At 43.2% G+C, this 22,152-nt stretch overlaps 1 protein-coding gene across 1 annotated transcript; it reads right to left on the bottom strand.

The window, feature by feature from the left end:
- On the bottom strand, positions 1–21,419 carry LOC310786978 (vitellogenin-2-like; the record flags this gene model as incomplete). The annotated part of the gene is made up of 33 exons (XM_083648304.1): positions 1–107; positions 215–376; positions 931–1,096; positions 2,277–2,371; positions 2,474–2,568; positions 4,423–4,606; positions 7,234–7,363; positions 7,486–7,618; positions 7,728–7,870; positions 7,976–8,182; positions 8,280–8,348; positions 8,441–8,485; positions 8,588–8,982; positions 9,072–9,285; positions 9,374–9,527; positions 9,616–9,801; positions 9,909–10,002; positions 10,092–10,278; positions 10,386–10,505; positions 10,610–10,711; positions 11,969–12,093; positions 12,178–12,275; positions 12,360–12,577; positions 18,421–18,642; positions 18,745–18,870; positions 18,958–19,123; positions 19,222–19,379; positions 19,472–19,622; positions 19,726–19,874; positions 19,969–20,130; positions 20,221–20,472; positions 20,597–20,748; positions 21,380–21,419. 33 exons carry the CDS (start codon positions 21,417–21,419, stop codon positions 1–3), a joined length of 5,007 nt encoding a protein of 1,668 aa, XP_083504430.1.
- Positions 21,420–22,152: the final 733 nt, after the last annotated feature.

The following is a 22,152-nucleotide window of genomic DNA, read 5'->3' on the forward strand; positions in this document are numbered from 1 at the left end:
TTAAGCACACTGAGGAGTGCAGCGACAGGCCAAGTGGGCTTCTGCTGTTTCCCTCAGGTCCGCACTCTTCTCAAACATCAGAGCAGCAGGGCGACTGAGAGTAGAATCTGCAACAGTGAAGAGAGCAAAGCAATGAGACAGTGTAGAACTTGTTTCGACATAGATATGTTATACGTCTATTTGATGAAGCAGCTGTGGTTTGTGGCAGACTTACCAGCAGGGATGCAGTGGAAGCCGACAGTGACAGAAGTAGTCCTCAGAGGGAGGCAGCCGGGCAGGCAGCGCAGCACAGGCTCAACAGAGTAGCATTTGGACTCCTCGCCTTGGACGATCATCTGCTTCTCCAGCTTCACAGATTCATGCTGCATGTAACATTCTGGAAAAGCAAAGGTATGCAAGGTATGTACAGTATATCTGTTTTCTGGAGTCAACGACCCAAAACCGAGCATCAACATTCATTGAGTCCTTGTGCGGAAGAACCATACACTCATGTCTGTTTTTAAATGCTCAGGTGTTCAGCACTTGGTGAGTAAACTTATGAAATCTGAACATACAGGAATATCAGGCCCACTCTTAATGAATGAATGAATCTGGAAACTAATACTTGTTTGGTGTGGATTTATTATCATTAGGGTATCAAGTTAATTATGCTTTGTTTTGCCTTTCATAGTGTGAACCATGTTCTCAGAGACAAGGTGAAACAGCTTTCATAGTGTGAACCATGTTCTCAGAGACAAGTTGAAACAGCTTTCATAGTGTGAACCATGTTCTCAGAGACAAGGTGAAACAGCTTTCATAGTGTGAACCATGTTCTCAGAGACAAGGTGAAACAGCTTTCATAGTGTGAACCATGTTCTCAGAGACAAGGTGAAACAGCTTTCATAGTGTGAACCCTGTTCTCAGAGACAAGGTGAAACAGTTGAGTTTTACCAGAGGTGTCACGGCAACTCTTAGAAGGGAGAACCCAGGAATGAGCATAGCTGACTGCGTTCTTGGTCAGACGTCCGTTGGGGGTGCGGTACTCCTGTCTGACTTCCCCATCAGCCTTTCCACAGAGTCCACAGGTCTGTCCCTTCATCCATTCTGCAACTTTAACCTGAAGAACAATAATAATAATAGATAGATAGATAGATAGATAGATAGATAGATAGATAGATAGATAGATAGATAGACTTTATTGCAGACTCAAGGTCCATACAAAAATACAGTCAAATACACATAATACAGAAAAGATTAAAAGAAAACACAAAATAAAAATAGTCTAGTGACTCATTTTAAAAGACACCTATACCAGTGCTCCCAAAGCTGAGACGCGCAGCGTGTGGCACTGTACGCAATGTTCACCAGCACCACAACAAGTTGATTTTCAGAATCATTTAACCGACAGATAAACCTGTACATTACATTTCTCAAGACAGCTTGCAGTGTGTTCACTCCAGCACTCAGAACATCTCACTCGCACTAGTCCACCTGGGCCTTTTTAGCAGTATTCTCAGAGCATCATTATATGCCACTTGCAGTCTCTGAAGGCTGGCTTTTTTATAGTTCAACCACAGATGTGCAGTGTACAAAGGTGAACAGTACGCTGTAAACAAAGTCAGCTTCACTCCATCAGTGCAACAACCAAATTTACGTGACAATACATTTGCTCGCACATACAACATACGACACTGACGATGAATGTCCTCGTCATCTGTCAGTTGGTCTGTGATCACGTGACCAAGATATTTCACTTCACTGCAGACATTCAGAACATTACCAGACAGTTTAAAGTCAGGAAAGGTCATACGTCTATCTTCCACGGTTCTGCAAATCATAATAGCACTTTTTGCATCATTATATTTTACATCCTGTTGTTCCCCAAACACAGAGCACACATTAAGGAGCTGCTGCAGACCGGCTGAGCTCGGGCTAAAAATGACACAATCATCCGCGTACATAAGATGGTTCATCACTGTACTGCCTACCATACAGCCAGTTTTACATAAGCTTAATTTACATGATAGATCGTTAATGTAGAAATTGAATAAAACAGGAGACTATATAACTACTATATATTTAGGGACACCAGCTGCACTCAATTTTTTAAACAATTTCCCATGATTCACCCGATCAAATGCCTTAGACGCATCCAAAAAACACATAAAAACAGATTAATTTTTTCTCTTATAGTTACTCAGTAGTAGGGGGTTTATCAAACTGTTGGAATGTTGTCATTACCAATACTTAGATACTTAGAAAAAGAAAGACCTTAAAATGGTAAGATGTTTTATCACCTTCCATGTGTTCACATCAAAGTAGACCTCCTGAAGACCATGGCTTGGAGCGTGGAGAGCGATGCCCTCACCTCTCTGTCTGATCTGAATTTGACCTATAATCAGTGCAAGTACAAAATATGTGAAGTAGGCTTAACTCCTAACAAGCGGAATCACTTCAGCATGACAGTTCAATTTGAATGAATGAAATAGAAGACCTGTAGGATGCTGGTATGGCAGGTTACTCATGGGGATTTCCAGTCCATTAACCTTCACCATAACGGCATTGGCCTTCGGGTAAAGATCGACATCACTGTTGGAAAAAACATTGGGAAGAACATTCAAGAGTGAAAGATAAACCAAAGTTTGAATATTTTGGACAGAAGATGATGCCTTTTTTGACAAACGCAGTAATTTAGAATAAAATATTTGTTAGAATTCTCCTACTGGATCAACTACAAACTCCTTGTCATCACTTACAAAGCCCAAGTGGCCCCCCCACATCTCACCACCTCCTCTCTCCCTACCAACCCCACGGTCTCTCAGATCCACCTCTGCCAGCCTTCTCTCCACCCCCAAGTCCAACCTCCGCAATTTCGTGACAGGTTAGCGCCCAGGCTCTGGAACTCCCTCCCCAAAGACATTGGAGACTCTGAGTCCCTCTCAGTCTTTCAATCCCGCCTCAAGACCCGTCTCTTCTCCATTGGCTTCTCTTATGGCCCATTTCCACCGCTGGTATCAACGCGGCCCCGCACAGCTCGTCTCGCTTTTTTGTCTCATTCCACCGATCAAAAACGTGGACAGCCCGGGTTGAGTCGGGGTTGAGTCGTGCTGCTTTTGGTCCCTGCTCTGTTTAGGTTCTAGGGCTGTGGACCCGGTACCATACGGTGACGTAAAAACACTGTAGACGACTGATTGGTCAGGCAGAATCGTGTTTACTGTAGGCATCTACTGTCAATGCTGGATACCAGTTTAGTGTGGGGCTTACCTTCTCTTCTGTTATTTCCAGAAGTTATTTCTTTTGTGTTGCTGCCTTCGGCTCTGGTGAAATAAAATCGATCTCCTTGTTCAGCTTTAACATGCGGTGGTTTTCAATTGTTTTGAGAGAGAAAAAAGTCCGCTCCTCGGGAAGCCCTTTGTAGTTGGCTCCGCTAGGCCGCAGGCGAAGCCGCGGTCTTGCCTGTTGAGTTGCTGCTGGGGTTCTCCCCGTAGCACCTGTCCCGTCCCCGCGCAGTGCATGCATGTGAGTTTGAGTAACAACAAAGTGATATCCATTCTCCTAGCCGATTGTCACGTTTGCCCATGTACACTGTAGGTCATTTAGAGGCACCAGTATTTCATAATCAGTTTAAAAGTTCCGTGTATGGATTTAATTTTAACGTTATACTTATAGCCTACTTCGGCTATGGGCGGAGGGCAGATATGCGGTCGCTATGAAGACCAGGTGTGGGTGGAGGCAAGTAAACTTGCTATGGAAAGAGAGTCTATATCAAGTAGAGCCGAGTAAGACCAGATCGAGTAGAGCTGTAACTGTGCTGTTATATGTGGTGGAAATGAGCCATTAGCCCCCCTGCTCCCATCCATCCTTCTGCGCTTGTGTTGTTTGTCTCTCTTTTGTAAGAGAGACAGACTAATGCCGCCCCTCAGTGTATAGTGTTAAGCAGCTTTGAGTTCTAGAAAAACACTATATAAATGCCATGTATTATTATTATTGTTATTATTATTAGTGGCGGGGCCAGCGAAGCCATTATTAGGTATTCACAGCAAATGCTGGGTTATGTTGTTATGTTATATAGCCTCAGCCAGGAAGGATGATGTCACTGATGACATCATCACTATTGACATCACTGATGACATCACATCATTAGGTAATTAATTAGGGCAATCACCTAATTAAAAAAATCCGGCTCCGTCAGGTCACCCGCATGGGTGCTCTTTATACTTCCTGAAATTTTCAGCCCAATCACACGTAAAACGACATAGATTCTGCCCACTCACTCACTCACTCACTCACTCACTCACTCACACACACACACACACACACACACACACACACACACACACACACACACACACACACACACACACACACACACACACACACACACACACACACACACACACACGTGGACACTTCTCATTCTTATCATAAGAAGATTATACTTACATGTCTGCGATTTTCACATTGATCAAGTTCTGGTTTTGTGTGTAGTCCTTCTTCAGCAGAACCATAAATTTGAGTTCTGGTGTGCAATCCTGAGCCAAAACCTGGTAGCAAGAGTGTGGTATCTCGTTTTGGTATCTCCTGTTGTTGAATGTGGTCAACACGTCGTTCACCATTTCACACTTAACTAGAGTGGGAAGAAAATATTAATAAGTGAACAATTGATTGATTAGTCTAACTATTCAGCTGTCTTCACCATGGACCTATTATAAGATGGACTGGGCATTGGTCCCGTTTAGTGAAGCCGCTGCATGTTAGATCGCCGCTCTGGCGGCTGAATCCAGTATTAGGTCACAAGGCCCGCCTCCCCATGTTAGTGGATGGGAAAATCACAACCGAAATAATCACAGTATACGTCAGATAATTTTTTTCCAAAGGTGGTTTGTATCATTTTAGATAGTCATTATCATGCTAATGCCTGTGCAAGTGGTCATTTGTCTGATCAGTTTGTTTTTAAGTAGTTATTTGACATATAAAAAGGGATAAAAATGGATGATTGACAGCTGTGGCAGCCAGTCTCAAGCCGTCATTGGCTGGACAGGCTCTGCACATTATAGATCTATCGTCATAGACAAGACACACGGCTTCATGTTATCTAACGCTCCCTGGAAGTCGGGTGGCTCATGGGTTGGCTGTGCTGGCTACCAGACATCAATGGACCCCAATAAAAAGAACATTGTTTTGAGGAATGAAAACAAATGTTTTGTGCGCGAGGAATTAACGTTGGTTGGGGACTGAAGTAAATTCAGAAAATATGTGTTTTATGAGTTACTCCAGCTACGTTATAGGTACACAATGGTTTTAACATGCAGGCTAGCATTAGCGTTAGCTGCTTGCGCTAGTCGGCTGTTTTTCATATTACTATAACTTAACAACCGATAACGATAGCTGGAATAACACAATAATAGACACATATTTTCAGAACTGACCAGGTTGTCCAACTGACAGGAAATGTGTTTTATAACGTTAACTCCCGTCCGGGGTATAAGATGATGAGGCCTAGTAGTACACAACCACCATTAGCTCATCGCTAACGGGTTAAACCAACATTTGCGCCAAAAGAAATGTAATCATAAAGTTAATCAAAATGCCACGGAAACATTAGGCTAATCAACACAGAGCTGTTCATCCGAGAATTTCCCCCAGTGAGAGGCTGAGAGCCAAGCAGGCCTGGCTCCTCTTCCAGGCTGAGAGGCTCCTCTTGCGGAGGTCTGGCTGATACAACTCAATCTCCGACAACGGAGAACGTTACAGGGCGGCACTACCCACAACACTATACCAGCAAACAACGTTGCGTAAAGCGTCAAGGTTAGATTTGTAAAACCAACATTTGCTCCAAAAGGAATTAAATCATAAAGTTAATCAAAATGCCACGAAAACATTAGGCTAGCTTAATCAACACAGCAATCCCCCCAGTGAGGCTGAAGGTGAGTGAGGCCTGCTTCCACTTCCGGCCCGCGCTGAGAGCGCTGAGAGCACTCGGCAGCAGCCCGGAGGTCTGAAATCTCCGACAACCAAAATCAGATTTTCGTACAGGCGTCATTTTGATAAACTGATCTCATAGTGGGAATCTTCCTGGTTACTTTTGGCGAGACAAAAAATATTACAACTTAACACATTGACTGCCAGCCCTTTTTTCAATGCTGTAGGTAGGTTGTGCCAGGTTTTTTTTTGAGGATTCTGGCTCATTTTACAAGAGCCGAGGATTCTTTTCTGTTAAGACTTCATGAACACCAATCATCTAAAAAGAACTAATAGAATGTGTGCTTTCTCTGTCTAAAAGAGTTAGTTTGTAGAGTTAGTAGTTATGTAAGCATTAGCAGTTGAATACAGCATGGTTTCAGCGTCAGAAAAATTATTCAGAGATAAACGGCTTTTTGTGAAATTCGATAGAACAGTCACTTTAACCATTCATTTTTGGCATCAGTAAGAGTCAGACATCTAAACAATAGTTTTGAACAGTAATTTCCTCCATAACAGCAGGAAACCCCCCTCTGCTTCCAACTCCTCCCTCCGTGTGTGTTCTCCTCCTGCCTCCCTGGCTCTCCAGCGGGCGTGTCACAACGAAGTTGCTGCTGCCTGGCTGGTGCCTGTTTGAGCGGCCGCTGTTTGAGGAAGTCTGGGTGGACTCGCTCGTTTCGTGGAGTTTTGGTTGAGAGCTTTGATGCGATTCTGGTCATATTTATGCTGCGTGTTTCAAAGTGTGCATCCAATCTATTCTTGGAACCCCCCACCGTTGCCACCGCTGTGCATCAGCGCGAAAGTGAAAGCGTTTTCGCCATCAATTTTACAGTATGAGAACGGCTTGCTCGCGCTTTTCCGTCCAGTTTTGGGTCGCCTCTTTCTACTGTGGAGAGACATGTCGACACTCAGTGGGTCGGTAAAATAGATTATACACATTCAATACCTCCAATTCTGGTGTAGGAGACGTAAAAGGGGTTGATCGATGTCCCACCGTCAAAAAAAAAAAATGTTTATGTAAGCCGAGATATCTCGTCCTTGGCACTCAACGTGTTAAAGTGTCATATTTACAGAGCTAGACTGTATATAAATACACAACGCACTGTGCGCATTCTAGAAACAGCAGCTCTACATAAGAAAGTTCAGAGGGGCGTGGAGCTCTCAGAGGTTCTCAATCAAGGGAGCTACTGCGCAGACTCTGGTTCAGTGATCTGGCCGGATTTTGGCTTCAATAAAACATACAGGGAAGAGATAGGGACACTCTCTCCATTCATATATCTCAGTGGTCTTCACCTGCATGAGCCTTGGTAATGCAATAGGAGATCTTGTCAACCAGATTGTCCTGATAGGCTTCCATCTCAGCAGCAGTTTCTCCAATGGGCAGATAAACAGGAAGTCCCACACCCAGTTTGTAGATGGTCCTCTATAATATAAAAATTGAAACAGTTATGCGTCAGAAAAATATATTTACACTGAACAACAAAATGGAATACAGACATTTTCTTTGTACATCTCTCTGAAAAGGACTGAGCAATAAAACCATACCTTTGGTGTCTTCAGCACAACATTCAGGGTTCTCTCAGAGGCGATGGCGATGGTCAGCTTGATTTGATTGCGAATGTTCTTGGCCTTTGCCACTTTCACTGCAGCCTCAATCCATGAAATATATTCAGAGATCCTAGACAGACATGAATTGGTAGATTAATTGTTAAAAATTAAAACAAAATTGTAATAGATGGTGCTGTATATACACAATGTTTGAAAATTATATTATTCTGTGACTTTACTGCTTTGCATAGCGCTGTATGCTATGTGGAAGCTTCTCCCAGGTCATCTTCAGGCTGATTGCAGGATCTTGACTCACAAGACCAGTTTCAGCTGTGATCTCAGTCTCAAACTGTTTGCACTCAATACCCCAGGCAATCTTGGCCTAAAAAGTATTTTTTTCTGATTCAGAACTTCAGGCAAAACACCAATCCTTACAACTATTTTTATTATCAACTCAATTGATATTAAGGTGAAATTACAGGTTTACCATAAGCTTGTGGTGGCTTAGCATAACACCATCAGCACAGATTCTCCAGTGGTCATCCTCAGCAAGGTTGGCGAAGATGATCTGCACCCTGGAAGTAGCTTTGTCCAAGTAAGCAGCAACCTGGTATCCCTGAACCTTGTGGTCGGCTCTCACAGCACGGATGAGGATTGTCACAGCAGGAGTGACAGCATTAGCAAGGTACTTGGCCTGAAGATGCAAACCAGGGATTGATGTTAATGACAATTTCTAATGTTCCCTTTGAGTACATGAGACTTCTCTTGGCTTTGTCAGATGCCTCACTCACCTTATTGTAGATGTCCTCAATACTGGAGGCGCTACTCCTGCTGTTGGCTCTGGCTGTAGAGACTGCATGCTAAAAACAAACAAAAACTTTTTTTTTTTGCCTGATCAAATAGAGATGTGATGTGACTCTCTCCATTATTTAAACAGCAGTCAGATAATCACCTGGTGGATGTGGTTCTTGGTAAACTTCATATTATAGATCTCCTGCTGCAGTAGAAAAGGAATAATGAGAACTGAAATCCTGAACCTATTTCACATGATACTGCTGTTTTCTGCACATGAAGCGATGACTATGAAGTTGTGTCTCACCCTTGAGAGGCGAGAGCTGGAGCTGGAGGAGCTAGAGCTGGAGGAGCTAAAGCTGGAAGAGCGGATTCTAGATGAAGAGCTGCGGGAGGAGCTGCTAGAACGACTACTAGCGGCGCTCTTGCGGCGAGAGGATGATACGGAAGAAGAGGAGCTTGAACGGACCTTAGAGCTGGAGCTGCTGGAATGAGAGCTGACAGAACGACTGCTGGAGCTGGAGGAAGATCTGGTGCCATTCTTCAGACCAGGAACCAGGATTTTCTTGAGTTTCAACAGGACATTCTTTTCCTCTGCAGTTTCCTCCTCATCGCTAATGTTGATCACTTTCATTATCTTTTCTGCAGCCTCATCTCCAACCTGAATCTCAATCTCAATCATCTCAATGACTGGTCCAGCAGCTACACCAAAAAAGAGCAAAACATTACTTTTCCATGACTCCTCCCAAAATGCATTATTTGATGTCAATGAAGTGATCAATTTTACTTGCCTGGAGCAACCTCAACAAAGATAGCATGTTTTCCAATCATGGCATAGAGTGGACTGAATCTGATGAAGGCGGCATTCTGAGATTCAATCTCAGTGCATGCCTTGATTCCAAAGGTTTCAAGTGTAGCACACATCTTCTTCTCAAATGAGAAGATTTTCATCGCTTGGGTGATTTTGGTGGGCACATCAACAGGAATCATTTCAGATGACCTTGACTTTAAAAACAGAACAGAAGTCAGTAAATTCTCTTTTTGGAACATGTAAAATGTTGTGTTGGAAAGGATGGTCAGGAATCAAACTCACCATGCTACCAGCAAGTGAAGATGCAAACTTAGACGTGAACTTAGAATTGAAGAGCTCCCTTGACAGCTGTGTCGCAGCTTGAGCTGGAATCATTGGTGTCATTTTCGCCGCTGCAAGATCTTCCACATTTCTTGCAATAGCAAAAGTCTCAACACTGTTTCAGTTAGAAAAAAAATGTTGGTTTTAGCAGAAAATAAATAGTGCTTCATACAAGTTGCTTTATGAAAAGGAAAGGTACATACACTGCAGATGCAATCTTATTGACACCCAGGACAGGCAAAGCCTGAATCTTGAAGTTGCCCTTAATCATGTCAAATCTTGCTTCCATCTTTGCCGGGACGATTGTGTGGACTCTTGTTCTTGACATCAGGGCAGCCTGGATCAAAGCAGTATTCACTCCCATAACGGCATAGGTGTGCATGGAAACACTTAACAGAAAGGGACATTAACATATTAGGGGAATTCCAGTTAACCTTCTGATGAAGTGATGATGAAAAGTGTCATCGTTTTCCAAAGTAAGTTATAGGTTGTTTACCTTGGAGTAAGTGCAGCCCTCAGCTCAATGTCAGTTTTAAGAAGGTGGGCTACATGGAAGTTCTCGGGAAGAGGTGGTGTCACAGTGGCTTGGACTGTGAAATACCAAGATTATTATGAGTATTAAGTACTAAAAGTCATCATCTGTAATCTACATTAGTTGAGTTGCAGCAGTGGAACTTACGCTCAACAGATGCAGCAGCCACAGCAGCCGTATAGAAACTGAGCTCCATAGGCAGACCAACAGCAGTGGGGAGGATGCGGCGTACCTCAGCAACCAGCATAGGTTTAGCATAATGGAACGAGATACCAGACAGGAGAGCATCCAAAGCCTCCCTTCCATAAGTATGAACTCCAGGTCCAGTGGCAAGCTATAAGAAAACAAATATTTAGTTCAATGACATCAGCTTTTCAGCTCGCAGTATAGTTATTACTTCATTTAAATAACAAGTTTGTGTAACTGTACAAGATATAGTACCTCAATAACCTGATCAACAATTGCTTTGTCAATGCTGCCAAATGCAATTTCCTGTCCGAAGAACTTGACATACCCATGGACCAGGGGCGTGCTTGAGGGATGAGCCCTCCATTCAGAGAACTGGAAGGAAGGAAATAGTACATTTACCTACTCTAGTTTCTGTACAGATACACTTTTATTAAATATTGTAGAATTTTCATACTGGAAGAATCCCTTAAACTTACAGCCTTCATAATTTGCTTCATCTTGGTGATCCTGTCAGCATCCTCAGGAGCCTTAGGGATTTTCAGAAGAGCCTCCTGGAGTCCATCAGTTCTTACTCCCATCTGAAAGAGAGAAATCACACTTAAGGTAATCCTCAAGGTCAATATCAGCGTCAATATTAATTAAGTAGGCAACCTGCTGACTGACAAAAAAAAAGGGGGGGGGGCAACAATTGGAATGAACAACTATTCAGACCAAGGAAAGATTAAACTATTCGGACCAAGGAAATATTAAACTATTCAGACCAAGGAAAGATTAAACTATTCAGACCAAGGAAAGATTAAACTATTCAGACCAAGGAAAGATTAAACTATTCAGACCAAGGAAATATTAAACTATTCAGACCAAGGAAAGATTAAACTATTCAGACCAAGGAAAGATTAAACTATTCAGACCAAGGAAATATTAAACTATTCAGACCAAGGAAAGATTAAACTATTCAGACCAAGGAAATATTAAACTATTCAGACCAAGGAAAGATTAAACTATTCAGACCAAGGAAAGATTAAACTATTCAGACCAAGGAAATATTAAACTATTCAGACCAAGGAAAGATTAAACTATTCAGACCAAGGAAAGATTAAACTATTCAGACCAAGGAAAGATTAAACTATTCAGACCAAGGAAATATTAAACTATTCAGACCAAGGAAAGATTAAACTATTCAGACCAAGGAAAGATTAAACTATTCAGACCAAGGAAATATTAAACTATTCAGACCAAGGAAAGATTAAACTATTCAGACCAAGGAAATATTAAACTATTCAGACCAAGGAAAGATTCAACTATTCAGACCAAGGAAAGATTAAACTATTCAGACCAAGGAAATATTAAACTATTCAGACCAAGGAAATATTAAACTATTCAGACCAAGGAAAGATTAAACTATTCAGACCAAGGAAATATTAAACTATTCAGACCAAGGAAAGATTAAACTATTCAGACCAAGGAAATATTAAACTATTCAGACCAAGGAAAGATCAAACTATTCAGACCAAGGAAAGATTAAACTATTCAGACCAAGGAAAGGTTCAACTAGCCTCAGGATTCTTGGCACAACACATTGTGCTATAATGTGAATGAGTGTGTGGCAGCTATAAGCTTTGTGCATATGAAATGTTCCGAAATGAGAGATACACCATTTAAAAAAATACATATATACATATATGTACATACACTTACCAAATCAAACTTTGAGCCATCTTAAGAGTTTTGCTTACAGAATTGCTAGTAGTAGGCTACATGTATATTATTATTGATTTAGCCTTTCATTTGGTTTGTTAACCTGCAAAAAACATCAAAAAACATCATTCACTTACCTCCAGAACATCAGCGTAAGCTCCAGCCAGGTAGGTGCGAGCTTTGGCCACAACACCTCTTGGGAAAACCGTTGCGGCATCATTAATGTAGAAAGCACTAGCAGCAGCACCCATCATCCAGGGGTCTGGAGAAAGAACAAGAGAACCATCAACGCCACATTTTGCCCCGACATCACTGATGGCAAAATATTAAATTGCGATCGTCTTACGGAGGTAGGCGTCAACATAGAGAGCCTTGCTGAACTGGTAGCCCAGTCTCTCAAATTTGGGGCTGAGGATCTTCACAGCAACATTACAGGCTGTAGCACTGAAAGTAGAACATTAATATGAGATTCTAGCTATTCAACAATAACAAAAATTATATAAAAAGGATCATTATTCAGGCTCTTACACTGCAGCAAAGTCAGGGGCACTGCTCCTGGTCATGGACTTCATGTAAGAGTAGACGAAGCTAGCAACCTGCAGATTTGCTTCCTTCATAACTGCGTCGGCAAGTGCAATCACCAGACCCATGGGGAGCTTAGTCTCAAACATCCCAATAGCAGCAACCATGCGGAGCTCTGGGTGGAGAGCCTTGTCCATGAACAGCTGAACAAGAAGGTCCTGGACCTAATTCACAAAGATTAATATTATAGACCGAACTGCACATAACCAAAATATGTCAAGAGTACAGACATCATGTCTGAGGAATGGCTTCGTCCCTGAAACGTCACACGCTTGTGATAACTCAATAAAACCTTTTGGAGCAGCATTACCAGTGTGCACACTGTGTTATTATGGAACCCACAGCCATTGCAGGAAAAACACGCTGGTACGTGGTACAAGAGTAGCGTACCAGCTACAGGAGTAGCTACAGGAGTAGCGTACCAGCTACAGGAGTAGCGTACCAGGGATTTTCATCTCCCCTCAATCTGATATTTGAGGCAAGGTGGTGATCGACGTGTCATGTTACGTATTTCCGCTATTAGTGGCCTCTATTCCATTACAGGCCTCTGCTCTAATATAGGACGGGGGCACGGCCTGCACGGACAAATAAAGGCCCCTCCCTCAATACAGGCCGGGTCAAAGAAAACAAAAAACGAAGGAGCAAAACCTACGGTGAATACGGTACTGTAAATTTCCCATAACACAACGCATCTACCGTGTGACGTAACCGGACGTAACGCAGACAAGAGAAATAAAAACAAACATGGCACCGACCAAACGAACCAGACGAAAGTTTGACGTTAAGTTTAAAGAGAGCGTTGTGCAATATGCAGCGGAAAATTTGGTACATTGTGATGTGGAATCAGCCCTTCAAGCAGAGCCTGCACGATGCCTACGACGAGTGGATAGCTGGGGATGCAGATAAGCAGTACACAGCTGGAGGTGGAAACCTAAAAGCGCCTGCTCGACGCCTGCTTGTGGACTGGGTGATCGCCGCCTGGGACAAGCTGGACAAGGATCTGATCAAAAAGTCCTTCCAAGTTTGTGGACAGTCTGTGAAAACTGACGGGAGTAAAGACAACCTCATCCACTGCTTCAAGCAGGGACAGCCCTGCGCCGCTGGACGGGAGGCTCTCGCCCAGCTGCGTTAGCGGGACCAGGAGAACAGACAGGCAGCCGAGGATGAGGAAGATGAAGAGGAACTGGTCAACAATGAACTTGTTGTTCTGGATGATGTTGATGATGATGATGCGGAGGATACCGACATACTAGATGAGGAGGAGGAGGATACTGAGTGAGTGAGTGACCACCAATATTTATTTGCGTTGTTTGGTTTTATGCAATATTTTGCAATAACAGTCATGAAAATAAAGGAGTATGTCCATGAGAGTTTAATATTAAGAAATAAAGGCCTCACTCGAATACAGGCCTCTGCTCTAATATAGGACGGGGGCTCTCTGCGGCTCAGTAAATAAAGGCCCTGGTTACTATTAGCGGAAATACGGTATATAACATTAAGTTACCTGTTGTTTTCATTGCGTGAGCCTGTTCTGCGTGACAATTTGACTTGATTGCAAGACTAAAAGAAAGGCCCAGTGAGAAAAATAAGACAAAGTTTACCTGCATCAACCCCAGGAAGAGTGATATCTCAGAGTTTGCCCATCAGATGCCAGTGCAAAAGCCTCTAGAGCATTAATTCCACTCATGTTTGATTATATGGGTGTGGGGATCACTGCACAACTCCAGAGAAACAATGAAGTTTCTACTACAATGTATTGATTACTCTATAGCCCAGTGGTGCCCAATTTGGGGCCCGCGGGCCAAGTTTGGCGCTCTTTTTTTTTTGGCCCGCCACGGATTTGGGGGTAAAAAAAATAAATATATATATATATATTTTTTTTTGCAGGCCAGGCCACCGGGCAGTTGCCCGACGTGCCCGATTATGCAGTCCACGCCTGAATGGAGATGTCGGGACTCTTCTATCTACGATTAATGATAACTTTGTGCAGCTGGTATTCTCTCTCCCCGACTCTATCACACGGGTGTGAGGCATTGCTATCTGAGGATTGATTGCTCCTGATTGGTTGGCTGAATCACCTGGTTGGGGGGTGAGCTCTGATATTTGATCCCTCCCCAGTCACTGGCTTTACACCAGCTCAGCAAGATGGACAGATCATCATCACGGCAGTGGCACACTGACAAAAGAAAGTTTAGGACGGAGTGGCAAGACGAGTATTTTTTCCCCCGAAGTAAATTCAACAGCGGTTTGTCTCATTTGCAGACAGAGTGGCTGTTTTGAAAGAGTACAATATACGTCGCCACTACGAAACTGATTTTCAAAGTACCTTGAGGATTTTTCAAGTTGTGAATTCAGTCAAATTTCTCTCTTGATTACAAAGGTGGAAAATACAACTGTTTTTAACTGGGTGTTTACTGATTAAAGGTTTAAGCTCCCCACAAATGCAGATGTTTTTTTAAATATATATAACCAATTGCAAATTATTACAATTACCAAACGGATAAAAAGTACATTATTTTATTGAAATGTTATTTTAGATTTAGAATGTTAATTTTCTATAAAACACAATACATTTTAATGTAATTCCACAATGTTTATTTTTGGCCCTCGGCCCTCGGCCCTCCACCCAGATTGAGTTTTGGCCCTTCATGGGAAATAATTTGGGCACCCCTGCTATAGCCACTTTTAAACATGAAGTCTGGATCATGTCTGGCTAGCGGCTAGCAGGATATTTTCCGGTTTTACCTTTTTAAACATGAGGGGTCCTTGTTTAGAAACAGCTGGAAATGGTCAGTATTCTCTCTGCCAGGGGGCGGGGGAGGGGGTGCGGGACCATGCACGTTATTCCCTACAAGGCAAATAGTTGTCGTGTGAGTCATCGTCGGCGCTGTGCTAAGTTGAAACAGCTTTAGCGAATCTGTAACCAAACTCCATTCAAAAACATACCGTTTTAACGGAGGGTCCATTCGACCACGAGGGGTGGCAATGTGCCAAAAATGAGCGCTTCCGCCTTTGTTACATAAAGCCGCCCAGTCAAAATAGTGGTCGGACCGTCGTCAATCACTGTGGGTGATTTATTTTACAAGTGGCATTCAAGTCATATCGGACTAGTTTTCAATGTATTTCTCCCCACAAAAGTTAGGCTAGGCCTATGTCTCACTTTTTCTGACATGGGATTAAGCAAGCAGCGCAGCAGTAAGCGTCCCTCCTCTTTGATGCACCGGACCTGCCTGCCTGCATAGCTGAAGCGCGTTGGGATCCCTAGGCTCTACCAAACAATTCAAGCCGTTTGCAGCACTTGAGGAAACTGTGAGTTTGCTCGTTTAATTCGTTGATATAAGCGATTGCCTGAACGATTCATTAATTAATAAACTACGTGAATGTGAAGTGCCACCACCCGCCCACTCAGACATAACAGCTACATGATCAGGATCATGACCTGCCAGTGTTTAACTACAGCTGCTTTTCCTATAATGCGGATCTTATACAAGGGGTTTTGATGGATATGATACGGACTCGTGGGAATGCGCGTAAGCCGGCTAATTGTTGTTTAACATTGCATGGCACCACTGCATGTGTGGTGCCATGGCACTAGTCCGATACCTCACGAGTCCGACACCTCACGAGTCCGAAAAAAGAGGCATTGGACAGGGATCATGTCTATGTTCCCCGGGTTCTATGTTCCCCGGGTTCTATATTCCCCGTTTTTCACTAACCCTAAACCTAACCTCCCCCAGACCCTAACCCAAAACCTAACCTCTCCCACCCCCACACCTAAACCTAACCTCCCCCAGACCCTAACCCAAAACCATGAGGTGTCGGTCTCGTGAGGTGTCGGACTAGGGGGCAGTCCCCGCATGGGTGACCTGCTCTGACCAAATCAGTCACATGTAGCACTGGCCCGTTTGTGTAGAAATGTGATTTTATGAGAAAAAATATATATATATTTTGGCTGTTTTGGGGTTTCACCAGATTTTAGCAAAATAAAACCTTGGCCTTCATTTTCTGGAAAGATTATTGTGAAATTCAAAGATTAAATATAGTTTTGAAGCTCATAAATGTAGAGTGACAAGCAGAACTAGCTTGCTTTGTCAATCTTTCAGTCTGTTTTTCCTCAAAAACATAGTTTGGAAACAGTCAAGACATAAAGGGATGCATCTCACTCATGATATCACCAGAAAGCTTACATTCTTCTCTTTCCAACAGTGTATAAAACTCAAAATGTGTTTCGGGGTCAATGTGAGTGATTTTGATAGAGCAGGTCACATATTACAAGTAGGGTAGCGCAATGACTAAAATAACAGACTAGCCTTTATAGCATTAACGTTGTGTTGTAATATTCGTTGCATGGTTTAGGAACTCACAAGGTTTGCGTTATTGAACAAAGTAATGGTGTCTTCAGGTGGGCTACAGTCGAGCGATATTGATCGAAGGAAGCCACGTCAGCGTTCACATGTTACATTAACTCATTGAGTGCCAATGACGTCTAAAGACGTCAATTGCGTTTTTTGACGGTGGGACGTGGATCAAAATCTGATGCATCTCCTGTGAAAGTATGGGGGATTTTGAAGGTGTAGAAGCTATTTTACGGACCCATTAGGTGGCGACAGTGCTCTCCAGATTTGAGAAAGGTGAGGAAAAACAGCAGAAAAAGCCGTGATGAAACGGAAACCGATGCATGCTGGAGCCAGAGCGGCACAGATTGCTCTGGCTGGAGCTAACGTTAGCTGCGAACAGCAGCCAATCCGCTCCCACAACTGAGCCCCTCTGTCTCTGCTTCTCCACACGATTAGCCGCCAGAAAAGAAAACCAAAGCCAAACCATTCTCATGAGAATGGTTTGGCTTTTCGGTGTCGCGCTGGGAGCCGGCGCACAACGGCGGAGCGCTCCGAAAATAGACTCTGGGTGCAGCGCACTTTGAAACGCGCAGCAGAAAGCCCTGAATCGGACGCAGCTTCATCCCAGCTCACAACCGAAACCCCAGAAATGTCAGACGAACTCAGCTAGCCCGATCCAGACTCCCCCGACGAGCGGCCGCCATCCGAACGTGGATCCGCAGGCAGCAGAGACTCGCCACCCGACGCAGGCAGCAGAGACTCGCCTGACACACGCAGCAGAGCGAGCAGAGCCACCAGAGACACTCCCACGGAGGAGGAGTTTGCAGTTGAGGGGGGTGGGGGTGCTGTTTTATTGAAGGAAATTACTGTTCAGATGTTTCAGGTCAGAAAGGTCTGTGATTTGCTTGAAATGCTTCATTTCACAAAAGGCTCATTATCTCAGCTTCTAGTTTGAAACGTCTGTTTTTGGTGAAATCAACCTATCTTCTCCGGCTGATAACTAAAGAACGGAAAATGATATCAATAAACTTTTTTTTGCTGATGATACAAGAGAGTCTCATCGTTCTTTGTTTGGTGTTTACATAGTAATATCACACAATATTCTGTGGGTCTTGAGTTATCACTGAAAACGCTCTGAAAGGGCTGGCACTGGGAGCTTCCGTTCTCCAAAAGTGGCTGGCACTCAATGAGTTAAGGAACGTATGTGCCCATTTATTTCAATGTCAGCTATCCAGATTAATTCAGTTGCTTAATGAAATCGCTATGACGCGTGGATGCAGAGTGTGATGACGCGTGGATGCAGAGTGTGATGACGTGTGGATGCAGAGTGTGATGACGCGTGGATGCAGAGTGTGATGACGCCTGGATGCAGAGTGTGATGACACGTGGATGCAGAGTGTGATGACGCGTGGATGCAGAGTGTGATGACGCGTGGATGCAGAGTGTGATGACACGTGGATGCAGAGTGTGATGACGCCTGGATGCAGAGTGTGATGACGCCTGGATGCAGAGTGTGATGACGCGTGGATGCAGAGTGTGATGACGCGTGGATGCAGAGTGTGATGACGCGTGGATGCAGAGTGGTGCGTAGGCGGGCGCAGGGCGTGTTTTGCCTGCAAGCGCTGTGGGATCCATCATAACGGCATCAGTGTGACCAGTTTCAGTCTTACCATCCTGGGCTCCTTCTTTGCAAGGTTCCTCAGGGCCCCAATGGCATTCATGTGAACTCTCAACGGCAGAGCAGCAGCAGCAGCGCTGCCAAATCCAGGCAGAAGCTTCATGATTGGCTTGAGAGAAGAAGGATGGCCGGCATTACCGAGAACTTTGAGAAGAATGAGGAGATCTGCCATGTTACCCTTGGCAGCAGCATCAACAACACGTTCATGGATGGGCTGTGGGGAGGTACAGTAAAGATGGTTTAGTTTTTCATTCATGTCACTAATATAATAACATAATTTTAGTTATGGAAAAAGAAAAGACTTTAAGAACTTTACCCTCACAAACTCAGCTGGACAAACTGTGCTCTCGGCACAGTATTTGGCAACCATGGTACCATAGCCCAGCATGGCAATCTCACGCAGAATTGGGTTTTCTTGAATCTTGTGGTTGAAAGCCAGGGCCTGAGGGGTTGTGAAAAGAAGACTGTTGATGTTTTCCAGTTCTCAAATCAGAGTAGATCCACATGAGCACTTAAGAGATTGACTTGCCTCAACAAGCCTGATGGCCTCCAGGTCAGCTGTCACCATGTGCACAGATGCAATCAGAGCTTGAGCGGCTTCAGCTACAGTGAGTTCACCAGCAATGAAGTTCTCCTTGATGAATCTCAAAGCAACATGAGTTCCAATGGCAGGGACAGCATTCAGAAGCCAGTGTCTAAATACAAAGAAAAACATGGCATCAAAAGTTATTCTCCGTGGCTGTCCATGTTTGTACTTCTGCTCTGTTTTGGATAAACGCTTGTATTACTGTACCTGTAATCGGGTCTTGCTTTGAACTGAGACCAGAGGGCCTCAATACTCTCAAATCTGGCCACACGCAGTAGCTGGATAAGTTCAATAAATTTCAGGGGTGCATCTTCGTGGACCTTGGCCACATTGAAGGTCACCAGGTGGTTGAGAATCTCAACAATCTGTCAAGAAATGCAATGCTTGCAATGTGTTGACAGAACATATGAATTCAATGAGAATTTGAAGAGCACATTGTTTTTGTCTTCCACAGTACCTGAGCCTCTGCGTTGCTGATCCTCATAAGCTGGATGGGTGTCTGGAGAAGCTCAGTGGCAAACTCATACTGCAGGGATCCACGGCTAATATATTCAGCCCTGATAGGCTCCACTCGGGTCTTCTCAATTTCAAGGTAGGTCAGGCTTTGCCTGTGCATATGTGTGAGAACAATTACAATCTGCAGAGACACATTTTCTGCTGTGAATAGTGTCCATATCACTTCCTTATTGCACTATGTTTTTAACCACATACTTAGCCTCCATCTGTGCAGCACCATTCATTATGTTGAAAGGTGAGAACTGAATGAGTTCTGTGGCAGTTGCTTCCAAGATCAGAGCGCCTGTGGCTGCTGGCTTCATGATGTAGTTATAGGCAGCAGCTCCCTTGAGGCTGTTACCGCTCTGTTTAGACAGGACACACAATGTTATCACACTAGCCGTTTCTAGGAGTATGTTGTGCATAGGTAGGTAGAGTTTCAAATAAATGAGCACTTACAGTCTCACACTCAGCACATCTCTCTGTGTATGCCAAACCGAAGTCCTTAACGATTCTCTCCTGGCAGTTGTTCAGGTCCTTGGTTTTGGTCAGGTAGATGCGATCAGCCTTGGTGTCTTCACTGATGATGTAGTTGGTCTTGCACACACCCTGAACTCCAGGCTAGTTAACAGAAATTTACACAGAATTTGTGAACTCAAATTCTGTGGTATTTTGTGGGTGGAAACTATACAAAAGAAATATTATCCAAACCTCTTGCAACTCATAGACATTCTGTGTCTTCTTGATGTTAAGCTGAAGCATATTCAGGATTCCCCTGTAGACGTTCAACACAGTTGCAGAGACGCCAGCTGGTGCAAACAGCTTACCGACAACACCGTTAGCATACTCAAACTTGATGGGTGTCAAGAGTTGAGTAGCCAGGGCTGAAGTGAGCTTGGTGGCTGGGAGAAAAGGTTCTTTTGGCCAGATGCCACTGTACTCAAAGAGCTCAGGCTCCGCAAGCTACAAGGAAAAGTGACACAGTTTTGTTCATTATGAAGAGAAGAGATACTGAACCTGATTAGTGAGCTGTTCTGTTATCATTCATCAATAATGAATTGTCTTGAGACTTATTCATCGTCTTTACCTTCATCATGAAGGTGCCTGGGGCCGCAGCACTGATGAGAACTTTGCTGCTGACTTTGACTCCAGCCCGTGCTAGACCTTCCTCAGGCAGACCACCCATGAGGAATGCTTCATATTTGTACACGTAGGTCTTATCAGCAGCAAACTCAGGGGCTGAAATAAAATAACGTTTTCATTACTGATGATTATAATTGAATTGAATTGATTCATCCATCATCTTTTTGTATTTGTTTTGAATTTTGCATTTTACAATTTGTGACGTCTTTTTCAAGGGTGAATTGTAAAACTGTTTTTGACCTGGGTTTAATTCTTACACATTTGTAATGTAATGTAATGTAATGTAATGTAATGTAATGTAATGTAATGTAAAAAAAAAAAAACTAAACAAAAAACTTACCAAAGTTGACCTCATAACCCACTGCAAAAATAGGAATGGGATGTTAGTTTGATTTATGGAAAGGCCAAACAATATATAAAGATAATTTCAATAGAGCTGTAAAGGAAAACTCAACTCCAGTGCTAAAAAGGCCTGTATTGCTGACAAGAACATTTGTAAAATTGAAGTCTGTTTCTGTGCTAGGTTCAGTTTCATAACAGTGATTTAGCATTTTGTCAGCAAGTAGGCCTATAGCAATTAGCTCTCCTAAATCTTGATTTTTTTCTATTTCTTTTTTAATAAACTCCAATCTCTGTGGAGAATTGCTACACTCAACAAACAACAAAATACCCAGAGCCATAATCAATCAAATTTCAAGTTAATTTAGCTTTAAATCCCCAGACTCACTTGCAAGGGTTACAGTCAACACAAGCAGAAACACCTTCATGGCTGTTGCACGTGAGGATTTCCACCCACAGGGGTTTCCTTTTAAAGCCATTTTTGCAGTACATCTATCCAAATGTATCATTAACTAAGTGTTTGGTTTCCATTGCTATTGATGTTACCTTGCCCTAACATCATAGATTAAACAGAGTCAATCTAGTGAATGTCACAGATGCAAAATGTTAGGCTGACCTGACACCTGACCTGCTTTTGCAGTGCTGAGTTAGTTGTTGCCAGCATGTGAGGTGAATGAATGAATGAATTTGATAAATCAAAAAGAAATACAGTACAAAATAATTCATCAGGAATCAGGATGACACAAAAAACTCATCAAACTTATTTCTCTTCTAGTCCCAAAGTGTGTGTGTGTGTGTGTGTGTGTGTGTGTGTGTGTGTGTGTGTGTGTGTGTGTGTGTGTGTGTGTGTGTGTGTGTGTGTGTGTGTGTGTGTGTGTGTGTGTGTGTGGCTGCATGCGTGTGTTGGGTTGTTGTGTGCTTATACATGTAGCTGTTATGCTAATTCTTGCTTAGTGAGTACCACTAGCTTAGGTGCATGTGAGCTAACATTAGCACCTTATTGAAAGGTAAAATGTTAAATCGTGCTTCAGTGGCATTCCGGCAGGTAACCCTTCATTTTACAGGTCCCAAACAACGTATGAATTATTTGTAATTAGACGTGAACAAAAAAAGCGTAACGTGGTCGATAGTTACACAACAACACATTTGCCTTCATAGGTA

The sequence above is a fragment of the Poromitra crassiceps genome, assembly GCF_964638095.1.
Source record: "Poromitra crassiceps genome assembly, chromosome: 12".
Lineage (NCBI taxonomy): Eukaryota > Metazoa > Chordata > Actinopteri > Beryciformes > Melamphaidae > Poromitra > Poromitra crassiceps.